This window comes from Pistacia vera, unplaced genomic scaffold (genome assembly GCF_008641045.1).
Source record: "Pistacia vera cultivar Batoury unplaced genomic scaffold, PisVer_v2 Contig91, whole genome shotgun sequence".
Classification (NCBI taxonomy): Eukaryota; Viridiplantae; Streptophyta; class Magnoliopsida; order Sapindales; family Anacardiaceae; genus Pistacia; species Pistacia vera.
This window is the reverse complement of record NW_022196790.1, coordinates 174,501-186,695: the sequence shown is the minus strand read 5'-3', so window position 1 is coordinate 186,695 and position 12,195 is coordinate 174,501. Positions and strand designations below refer to the sequence as shown.

Genomic DNA, 12,195 nt, shown 5'->3' with positions numbered 1-12,195 from the left:
TCTTACAATGAAGAATGAACTCAGAAATTTGGAGAAAAATATTGAGCATAAGAATCATGTTCCTAGCTGGACAGAATGATGTTGGCCAAGCAGAGGATTCGATAGTCAACCTAGAATTTTTTAACGTGAACTAGGGCTCCGTTTTTCGATCCTGATTCCATCATTGCCTCAAGAAGAGCAACATCTCTGGCACCTTCAATATAAGATAAGCGAGGCTCGACTTCATGGCCATTTCCCTTCTGCAACAAAGCGCGAAATAGGATCACATGATAGCTTTGTCATACATGCGAAGAATGTAGCACCTAGAAACTTAATTTTATGCAGCTTGAGACCATAAAATGAAAATCAGGATCTTACATTGTCTCAACGGGCAACAAAGACGTTTAGATAAATAACAATGGGAAAGAAGTTGAAATGCAAGAATGAGAGTGGCGACTTTGTATCAGACTCCATAACATAAAAGAAGGAAATGATGTATGAAGATGAGCATGAAAATTAGCGTCCATTGTACCTTAGCCTCTTGAATGTCATGTATGAAAGTTTTAAATTCATCAGTCACTCCACTGAATGGGTAGAAGAAACTTTTGCACTGCCCATCAGCAGTATAATATAAAACCTGTGATAATTGTAAGACATCAATATAAGAGCATCTCTTCGCACCAATTGATCTAGAAAACCGTTTTCAGTCTCAAGGCGAACAGAACAATAAAAACTTCGAAAGAGCCCATTTTGGCTTCAACTTATGATTTTCAACGATATAAACTACCATCACTAGAGTAAGAATTAATATTTCAATATACCGTGTAACCCTGGCGTCCATTTTGGTTTCCACGCTCAATTTGTATCGTTCCTTTCAAACCAACAACTCGCCAGAATATCTGAAGTTACCAAAGACTATAGGTAAAGAGTAATGAATGAGCACAAATATTGTTTGGAAGTAAACTATAACTTTACCACATGCCTTTGAAGATCTACTGGAAACAACCATCACAAAAACTCCAGAGCATCCATTCTCCAGTTGACTGAGACAATGAAATTCCAAATACTCATATTTAGGATTCCATTTTTTGTCAGAAAGACTTTCTTAAACAATCATATATCATTCTGGAGACGACTTACAAGTTGGATGATATAATGTCAGGTGGAGGTAAAGTTTTGTCCACGTGACAGGTCGTGGCTGATGCTGAGACAACCTCACATCCAACGAGCTTCACACAAAAGCAAGAAAAATCACATTCAGAATTCAAGTATGGCTATTTAAGCGTGCAAAAAGAAATCTATCTTTTTTTCTAAAAATTAAACCTCAATTATTTTTCTCATTAATAAATAAACCTAGAACTCATCAAAATTAATGCCCATTCCAAACAACTTCAACTGAGGTTGTTGCAATAACATGAGTATGTGGTTTCTAAAGTGATAAGTTATGCAAGTAAGACGAAATTTGGCAGCAAGAAAACGAACAAAAAAGAAAAAGCTGTGTCATGGAAATAGAATCCCACTTCATATTTACCCAGAGTTGCGCCCACCAAAGTGGAGTTATGGTAGGTGATTTGACAATGTCTAGCTGAAGGCTTTTGCATGGGGTGGCCGTTAGGTTTGATAAAAGGCAAAATTAGCTAAGTAAGAATAGGAGAGCATGGTGTTTTAAATAACCCAAACTATAGTTTAGTAATCATCGAGTATAAAAGAATTTCCTGATTACCATCCTTAATCCTGCAATGAAATGCACACCCATATCCAAAATGAAACCTCCCTGCCCAAAAGCAATATACATTTGTCAACATATAACACGAAAGGATTAAAGATAAATATGATAAGAACAGAGAAAGACATAATAAATAAACAAGTATGGAAGAAATTTCTTGGACTATTAAGATGTGCAACAACATAATACATGAAAGAGGAATAACAAATGCACTCTTTCTACTTAACAAGTGAAAAGAAGCAAGCATTCTGACCATGTGTACTTTGGTATCATATACATATTGTATCTCATCTCATAGTCAAGAAGACACAGTCATGATTCAATATAGGGCTTAAATGGTATTTTAACTAGATATTTTTGGTATACATCTATTCATGCTTTTTAATATTTCAATAACTTAAGTCTCTGTTCTGTTCATCTTCTTTATCTTTTGGTAGTCGAAGGTATCTCAGTAGTTTCTAAAGTCTTCAACCTACAGAACCAGCTAAGAGACAGATGTGTAAATTAACAATCTATGATTTTTAAGTTTGGCTTAGATATGCTATTCAATTCAGAAAGAGTGCTGTAAACTGACCCCCTAGCCCCTACATATTTTATTCAATTCTCATATCAAGAGAGAACTAAAACATGAACAATATTGATCTTGGATTTATTACTGATTTGATTGAAATAAACGTTAAATTCGAGGTCAATTTACCACATTAAATAGTGAAAGCCCAAGTCCCAATCTCTTATATTGTATTTTAATGTCAAAGTTCTAATTCCGTAGTTTCCTATTTCTGAGTCCAAGTCACATTTCATATTTCCTAAATTTTTTTATGATCATTAGAAATTACAATGAAATACATACTGTGAAATTTCGCCTCCAAGAGCTTGAGAAGTATGGATTTGAACTGTTCATTGATCCTTCAACAATAACTTGGACACTCATCATATCCCCAATCTCTGCCATTAGTTTCTTGGACTGCAAAGAAATAATCAGCATCTAGTAAATTGTAAATAAAACGAAATCAGATGCCATAAACAAATACCTCGACAAAGGCAGGTTCAAATCGATAATTTTCTGCCACAGCCCAAATTGGTTGACCACGTACATTGGCACGAATAGAGTTGTAGCCTGACAATGCCTTTTCTATCTCACTTATAGCTGCATATGAAACAAATGTTCATTGGCTTAAAGGTAAATTTCTTAAATATAACATAAATCCAAGGGATTTATCTGGAGAACTTATTACAGATATAACATTAACTCAGAAGATGAGACAGGGACACAAAATGGCTGTTAAGTTTCATTGTAGTGTTTAAAGAAGATTCATAAAAAAGCATAAAAGATAAAATAATTTGAAAGTGGTGACACTGGATTGAGATATCTCAGAAGATTATAAAGACCGGAAAAAATGTTTAGGAAAAGTTACGAGATACAAGTACCCTGTTATATAAATCTGAAATGAAAATTTAGCTCAAATTGGTTAACAATTCCTAGACTGATGACTTTTTTTCCTCTCTTCTATCTTTCTTTTTTATTTAATTTTTATAAGAAACACATAAAACAGGAACATATGCCTAGATTGATAATTAATTTTCAGCAGGGTTGCAGCATCAAACTTGGAGTAGAAAGGACTACAAGTTGTGGTGACGCCTAATACTTTCTAGGAAATATTAAACTAAGGAAAACCAATTTGTTTTTGATGGTGATAAGACTAGGTTCCAAGTTAAATCAGAAGGGTAGACTTCCTTAAGATAAACAGAAGTATCATTTTTTATGTTTTCAACTTCATTTTGATGTCCGAGAAAAAAGGACATGATCCAGCTCCCAGCCTTGATTTCGAGTACAAGAGACTAATATGGAAATGTAATCCCCATTTTAGATCTAATGATACATCTTTGATATTGAAACATTTTATCATGTTCTTAGCACATCTGTTTATTACTATGACAGATTTTGTCTGATGAAAAGTTTAAAGTCAAGAATTTTAAAGAAGTTGAATTCTGTAGCAAACCTTTGTCTAAAAAATGGTCCATATTTTTAAAAATTGCATGACTTCCACTTGTCTGGGTGATAGTGACTAACCATAATTAACACATCATTTATAAAAAGAAAAAGACAATCATTACGAGATAACATTATGTACATTCCAATGCAGAAGATTAAAAGAACCAACCAAAAAAAATTCCTTCTAGGACAATGAAAAAGTCAATTAAATATTGAACTTACAAGCTGCTGCTGGTTTCTCTTCAGATTCACCAAGATGGCCAAGCAAACACGGCGTGTCCAAACAAAAGAGAAATTTTAGTAGATTCCGCAAAGGAGAAATTCAGAAGCAGCAAAAGATATATTTCAATGATAAGACATTTATGCACAGGACTAATATACAATGAAAGCTCTGCAAAACTCCCTATCTCTTCTACTTTTGTCCGTAAACATAAAAGGTTAACTGGTACAAACACTCGGATTTTACAAAGATAAAATATACCCAAACTACATCCCTTTAGAGTTAGTTAGCAGGAATCACCTTGAAGGACATGCTTCCCTGCCTTCAGAAGTTTCAGTGATATATCAACCTGCAAGAATCAATTTAAAAGGAAGTAATGACATTTTACTTATAATTTATAGCTCTTCCAACCAGATTGTAGTAAGTAATACTGTTGTTTAGTAAAGAAGGTGAACAAGGTCATCCAAAGAGGGTGTGCTTAAAATCTATCCTAAAAGAATTCCAATTTGACACTTAACAATAGATTTCAGCTCATTCTCTTCTAAGTCATTGAACTCTGAGTTCCAATTATCTATACAAGAAGGAAAGTACTGAACATACATAAACACGGTTCTTTCATCACTTTTTAATCCTAACAATGCTTTCTTTCTCCAATCACAAAAAAAAAAAAAATCACTGTAACAATATAAAAAAAAACTATACTGGAGCCACAATGCCACTAACTTTACTGTTGCCATTATACCACTAATTTAGTAGTGACCTAAAAGATAGTGGTAATATAACCAGGATATATAATTCAGTAGTGGTGGTAACTTCTACTGGGATCACAGCTTTGACGCAAAACATGCATGAAAAAAGCCAGCATTATTACCGCAATTTTGTATGGCACAGAAAACAATACCGGTGCCGAAACGGTTAACCAAACTTTATTGGTGCAGCAGAGGATAACAAGAAAAACTTTTAAAAAACTACCAAACCTTGAGCAAAGAAAACAATACAATATCAAGAAGCTGAAAGGAAAGAATATAATAATACAATACTTTCCTATTTGAATAAATTTATGAGAATCAAAACCTTGAGCAAATGTATTGAAAATAACATCCAATTCACAAGGAAACACAAAAAAAATTTTACATAGAAAAACTACTTCAATGCGAAGACAGCAAAAAACCACAGGAATCTAACAATCTATTAAAATCCAGTATGATCAAAAGAGTTTACAGCAACCACAATCCACCAAAAATATTTCACACAAATTTAGAGCTCAATCACAACTCTAACACAAGTAAAATACATAAAGGTTTACAAAGAGATTGATTAAAATCACCAGAGACGCAGTCAAACTTCAAACTATATAACTCCAAATCCAACCATTAAAATCAAAACTCAACCATCTAGATTAAAGATCCACACATCCTCTGCGTAAAGGGCGGACCCAAACCTTGTGAAGGTAGGCCCAAGTCTACCCTCAAATTAAAAAAATTTGAAGAGTTATTGACTAGGCCGACTGTCAAATTAAAAAAAATTTGAAGAGCTATAACCAAAACTTTTTAATTTGAGAGTAAGCCTGAGCCTATCTTCACAAGGCCTGTGTTCGCCCTTGGTGATAGGTTACGACACCCGTACATATTATAATGATCATACACCAGTAACAAAATTTAATCATATACCAGCTTCTATGCTTTCAAAATCTAGCCGTTAAAATCACCATAGAAGCAATCAAACTTCAAGTTGTATAACTCTAAATCCAGCCGTTAAAATCAAAACTCAACCATCTAGATTAAAGATCCACACATCCTCTACGTACAGGGGTGAAACCAAGCCTTGTGAAGGTGGGCCCAAGTCTACCCCAAAATTTAAAAAAAAAAAAAAAAAAAATTGAAGAGTTATTGACCAGGCCGACCCTTCAACTTTTTTTAATTTGAGGCCAGACCTACCCTCACAAGGGTTGGGTCCGCCCCTGGTGATAGGTTATGACACCTGTAACATGTTATAATGATCATACACCAATAACAAAATTTAATCATATACCAACATCTATGCTTTTAAAATCCAGATGTTAAAGTCACTAGAGAAGCAGTGAAACTTCAAGCTGTATAACTCCAAATTAAGCCGTTAAAATCAAAACTCAACCATCTAGATTAAAGATCCACACATCCTCTGCGTACATGACAGACCCAAGCCTTGTAAAGGTAGGCCTCAAATTAAAATAATTTGAAGAGATATTGACCAAGTCGACCCTCCAATTTTTTTAATTTGAGATTAGGTCTGGGCCTATATTCACAAGTCCTGGGTCTGCTCCTAGTGATAGGTTACGGCACCCGTAACATATTATAATGATCATACACCAGTAACAAAATTTAATCATATACCAGCATCTATGCTTTCAAAAGATAAGTTGTTATCGTTGTGATGGTGAAGCTACTGAAAGAAACCGTTGAGGATTCAGTCTTGGTGGTAGAGTTGTTATTTTTTCGTAAAAGGCTTTTGACTAGTATTATCCTTTGAAGAGCTTTTTTTAGAATTTCCACTCTCTTTAGCAAGAAGAACTTTTGCAAAAATGCCTTTAACGTGTCAACTTTACACCAAGAATGAATCCTCATAAATTTTTCCTCTTAGCAATTTCACCATCACAGTAAAAGCAACTTTTATTTTGATAGCATGAATTTTAGTATGTGATTAAATTTGTAAATGCACTTGTTATATTACATGAAGTGTTAAATCCTGTTTGAATGTATTTAAAAATACTCGCAATTGTGGTATCAATAATGTTACTGTGAGAGTGTATATTATTAGATAGATTAACAGTTTTCTTCAAAGAAAACTTCTTTATATGTATGACAGTTGCTTTCATTGCAACTGTTATATATTGATGGTAACTGCCTTTGGCATTTGTCACAAGTGGGACACCTATGATGAGACCCACTTGTGGCAATTGCCAAAGGCAGTTACCACCTAATATACTACAATTGCAATGAAGGCAACTGCTATATATATAAAAAAGTTTTCTTTGAATAAAATTGTTACTCTATCTAATATAAAATACAAAAGTTTTTTCTGGATTTCTCTCAATCTACACTTCTGCTTCAATTGGGATTGACAAAGGAAATGAGGTATTTATGCTGTGATTTTCTTTATTACAATTCGTTAATTATATTAATGTGATTGCAATGATGAACATATTAACATGATCTTGGGATCAAATTAGGGAGTCTGCGTCTTTCTTAATTTACTAACATATATCATAGGTAAATTATAAGTGATATAAAATGCATAATAACATGATAAAATAACATTGTACAAAAATAAGAAGAGTAAAAAGTACGAGTAAGGCCAGGCCGCTAGCCCGCTAGAGCATAACAAAGTAAGAATGAAAGGAAGAAGAAACCTGAATTTGTTCAACAAGAACTCATAGCAACAGCAACATTACTGATACCGTGAATGATAACGTTTATGGTACCCATAATGTTGTCATGGTTGTCTTTTATCAGCAACATTCCCATAATCGGGAAGTAGGAGTGAACCACGACAATTTTAAAAGATTAATATAAATATTATCTATTTTATCCCTAATTTTCAGCCCCCCTTATTCATTAATTCTTACACTTTGGCCCCCTAAATGTACCTTCCTAAATTCATTTTTTATCAAGCCCCTCATCTCATTCATTGAATATTACACTTTGACCATCAAATTTAATTTTCTAACTTCGACCCTATAAAAAAGGATAAAAGTAAATGTTACTGCTATCAGTACCAGATACCATCAGGCACGTAGCCACATAATGGCTTGTTGGTTCAATTGAATCCACTGAACTTTTCAAAAATTTCAGAAAAGTATTAATAGTTTATGGATTTTGCAATTTTAACCCCACTTAACTTCATGTTAACCTCACAAAATAAATTATTAATTAATACTTTTTAAACTTCTCTTTTCTTTATTTCCTCTCATATTATATTTGTCCTTTGGTTGGATACTCAAGAAAGGCTACTCCTTTGGATTACAAAGTAAGATGATACTAATTTTATTTTTTACTTAAAATTAATTTTTTTCTTTTAGATTTCTTAATTGATGAAAGATCACGAGTTATGGGTTTTTGTTGAGTTCAATAAATAGGTTTGAAATAATTCATAGATTTTGATATGGGTTTTGATTTAATCTTGTTTATGTTGAGGTATAGGTTAATTAATTGTTGTTTTAAGTTGGGTTTGATAAATTGTGGTTAGTTATTGACTTAATTTTGAATATGGTTTAAGGAATTGATGAAACCCTAAGTTGTAGAGATTTGATTTAATTTTGATATATTGGTTAATCGCTTGATATTTAGAGTTATATTTGATGAGTTTTCACGTATTTATGAGTTGAATTTTATTGGGTTAGTAGAATTTTTTTAAAAAACCTTAAGTTAGTTGAATTTTGATAAATTTGTGTTGTTTTTTAATTGTGATTGCAAATAAATTATATTTCTGATAATAAAAATTCTTTTATTTTTTTAGTTACGGACAAGTTTTTTATCAAAAGTAAGTTTTCTAATGAGGAACTATCAATTGAACAAAACATAAGACGTCACGATAGTGTTCACAATGAGCCTATGGAATCTAGTTCAAGACAAACAGATGTTGAGCTTAACTTGAGTAGTCTTCCTGCAGATCCTGGATTGAGGATTAAAATTTTAGAATATCATCCTAATGATAGAGACAACGTGAGAAGGGCAAACTTGCAAAAATGAAATTGATGCAGTTGTTGGACAAAACACTCCTAGTAATGTTAAGCTAACCTCTCTTGATATTCAACATGACATTATTAATGTTTTTGTCATTGAAACTGTTAATGCTATTATTCATGATCTGGAAGATGATTTTTTTGCAATTTTGGTGGATGAATCTCGCGATATATCTGTGAAAGAGCAAATGATTGTTGTGTTACGTTATGTTGACAAAAAAGGATATGTAGTTAAAAGATTTCTTGGCATTATTCATGTTAATGATAAAAGTGCTTCTTCTCTTAAGTTATCAATTGATTCATTATTTTCCAAGCATGGAGTAAGTATATCAAGGGTAAGAGGGCAAGGTTATGATAGAGCTAGCAACATGAGAGGTGAATTCAATGGGTTAAAAAGTTTGATCATGAGGGACAATGAATCAGCATATTATATTCATTGTTTTGCTCATCAGCTTCAGCTTACACTTGTTGCTATTGCAAAAAATGATGTTCAGGTTGGAAGTCTTTTTAACATGGTAGCTGATCTAGTAAATGTTGTTGGGAGCTTCTTGTAAGCGGCGAGATATCCTTCGAGAATGTCAAGCCGCTCATGTTTCTGAAGCATTATCTATTGGTAAACTTACAAGTGGACATGGATTGAATCAAGAAGCTACGCTTAAAAGAGCAGGAGATACACGTTGGGGTTCACATTATGGTACACTTGCATCTTTGATTGTTATGTTTCCATCTGTGGTAGATGTTCTTGATAATGTTGTTGAGGATGGTTCAGATTCTAAACAAAGAGCTCAGGCTTCTACTTTGTTAGAGTTTATACAGTCTTTTGATTTCATATTTAGCTTACATTTGATGAAGACTGTGTTAAGCATTACAAATAAATTATTAAATGCTTACAAAAGAAAAATCAAGATATTGTTAATGCAATGAAATTAGTGAAGTTATCTAAACAAAGGTCATTTTTGCAACTATGTCCTTCTCACTTTATCTCTATCATTAGGATGATATTCTAAAATTTTAATCCTCAATCCAAAATCTGCAGGAAGACTACTCAAGTTAAGCTCAACATATGTTTGTCTTGAACTAAATTCCACAAGCTCATTGTGAACACTATCGTGACATCTTATGTTTTGTTCAATTGATGGTTCCTCATTAGAAAACTTTCTTTTGATCAAAAACTTGTCCATAATTAAAAAAATAAAAGAATTTTTATTATCATAAATATAATTTATTTGCAATCACAATTAAAAAACAACACAAATTTATCAAAATTCAATTAACTTAGATTTTTCAAACAATTTCTACTAACCCAATAAAATTCAACTCATAAATACATGAAAACTCATCAAATCTAACTCTAAATATCAAGCAATTAGCTAATATATCAAAATTAAACCAAATCCTCAAATCTCTACAACTTAGGGTTTCATCAATTCTTTAAACCATATTCAAAATTAAGTCAATAACTAACCACAATATATCAAACCCAACTTAAAACAACAATTAATTAACTCATACCTCAACATAAACAAGATTAAATCAAAACCCACATCAAAATCTATGAATTATTTCAACCCATTTTTTGAACTCAACAAAAACTCATAACTCATGATCTTTCACCAATTAAGAAAGCGAAAAGAAAATAATTAATTTTAAGTAAAAAGTGAAAATAAAATTAGTTTCATCTTACCTTGTAATCCAAAGGAGTAGTCTTTCTTGAATATCCAACTAATAGACAAATATAATATGAGAGCAAAAGAGAGAAAATAAAGAAAAGAGAAGTTTAAAAAATATTAATTAATATATTTTGTAGGGTCAACATGAAGTTAAGTGGGATTAAAATTATAAAATCCATAAACTATTAATACTTTTTTGAAATTTTTGAAAAATTCAGTAGATTCAATTGAACCCACAAGTCACTATGTGGCTCCGTACCTGTTTTGAACCTACTGACTCAGAAGAATCCTGGCTACATCCCTACATCCCTGGATACCATGAGACACAAGTAACATCAACATGATCACGCAAACCACTTGTAACGACAGATGCTGCAGAGGACAACAGCAACATTACTGCTACCGGTAACATTACCATAGTTGTGTGTGGTACCGGTAACTTTACCGGTACTGTTATTAAGGATAACAGCAATGTTACTGGCACTGATTATCCTGGTGCTGTGTGGCACCTTTAAGGTCACTGTGATTGATTGTGGCAACGGTAGAGTTACTGGTGACAGGCATAACAACAGTAACATAATGGAATAAATAGAAAGAGATAAAACTCCGCACAATGTTCCCAAACAAGTAACAAAAAACAACTGAAAAGAGAAGAAACCTGAAATTGTCCAGCAAGAACCACAGCAACGCCAAGAATCGAATCATCATTAATAATCCGATCAAGTCCTTGATCTCCCCAAACAGCCTCCACACCACCAAAATGCTTACGCGCAATCTCAACCGCACTTTTCGCGGATTCCTTTTCCACCGATCATCATTCACATTAATAAATAGATTAATTAATTAATAAAGGAAAGAAAGGAACAAATGAAGTGAAGGATTGTATTGGATAATTAGTGTACCTCGGAGCGGCTCCAAATGAATTTGACGGAAACGATGTCGGAGATCTCGGAGAGTCGCGGAACGTACGCGTTTTGACGAAGACTCCGGCGCCGAGAATCGCGATTTGCGGAGTTGTCATGTTAACGGGGTTTGTTTCAGCTGCGAGATCTAGAACGAAATGTTGCTTCGAAAGGAAATTATAAAAGGGAAAAAAAAGTACGGAGAATTGAGAGAGAACGAAATTTATAGCTCCTGCCGAGACTTCAGATTTGAGTGTGAGACAGTGAGAGTAACTATTGTTTGTCAGAAAGTTTAAATATAGAAAATGTTAATGTTATTTATTTATTTTTTAATATCTGTAAAATTTTGTGTTATTGACACGTGCATAAGTTTCTCCCATAAATGTCTTATTAAACAATTCAAACTTTGCACGAAGTCATTTATACAAAGTGAGATGGTACTAGTCTACATTGTACTATCTTCATTATCTTTTAATTTGTATTTATTAAATTAATTTTTCATATTAACCTTTAAATCATAATCTAAACGTCAATTTTTAGAAAAAAAAAAAAAAACTTTTTATAAAGAGATACTCTAAATTAAAAAAAAAAAAAAATAGTGAATTAGGGTATATTTAATATAGAATTCAAATTATGTTTTTCAATTTTAAAATGCTTTTTTAATAGTAAAACATGAAGTGTTTGGCCTTTTTCTTCAGCATCTATTGGTTTAAAAAATGACTCTAACCTCCAGTGGTGGAGGAAATGCTCCCTTGTATTTGACTTTTTTATATAACCCTCCACTTGTTTCATAAATATCACCTATTCAACCTTCAAATTTATAAGAAATTTTATCAATTTCATCTCTTAAAAACATATTAACCTTTCAACATTATCAATAGATTATGACAAAAACATTTTCATTCAAATTTAAACAGAATAACTTAACAATTTGACAAAAATAAAAGTTAAGATCGTATTTTTAGAACTACCATATGCTCACTAC

General features: G+C 32.6%; 1 protein-coding gene across 1 annotated transcript; it reads right to left on the bottom strand.

Moving 5' to 3' along the window:
- Window positions 1-7: 7 nt before the first annotated feature.
- LOC116119885 (uncharacterized protein YMR315W-like) lies at window positions 8-12,002 on the bottom strand. The gene is given in 14 exon segments (XM_031405817.1): window positions 8-239; window positions 512-616; window positions 801-878; window positions 962-1,022; window positions 1,120-1,208; window positions 1,703-1,753; window positions 2,556-2,669; window positions 2,737-2,852; window positions 3,921-3,938; window positions 4,219-4,267; window positions 10,967-11,107; window positions 11,211-11,278; window positions 11,281-11,483; window positions 11,938-12,002. Coding segments are annotated over 14 exon segments (1,287 nt in total). The 3' UTR covers window positions 8-110.
- Between the last annotated feature and the right edge of the window lie 193 nt (window positions 12,003-12,195).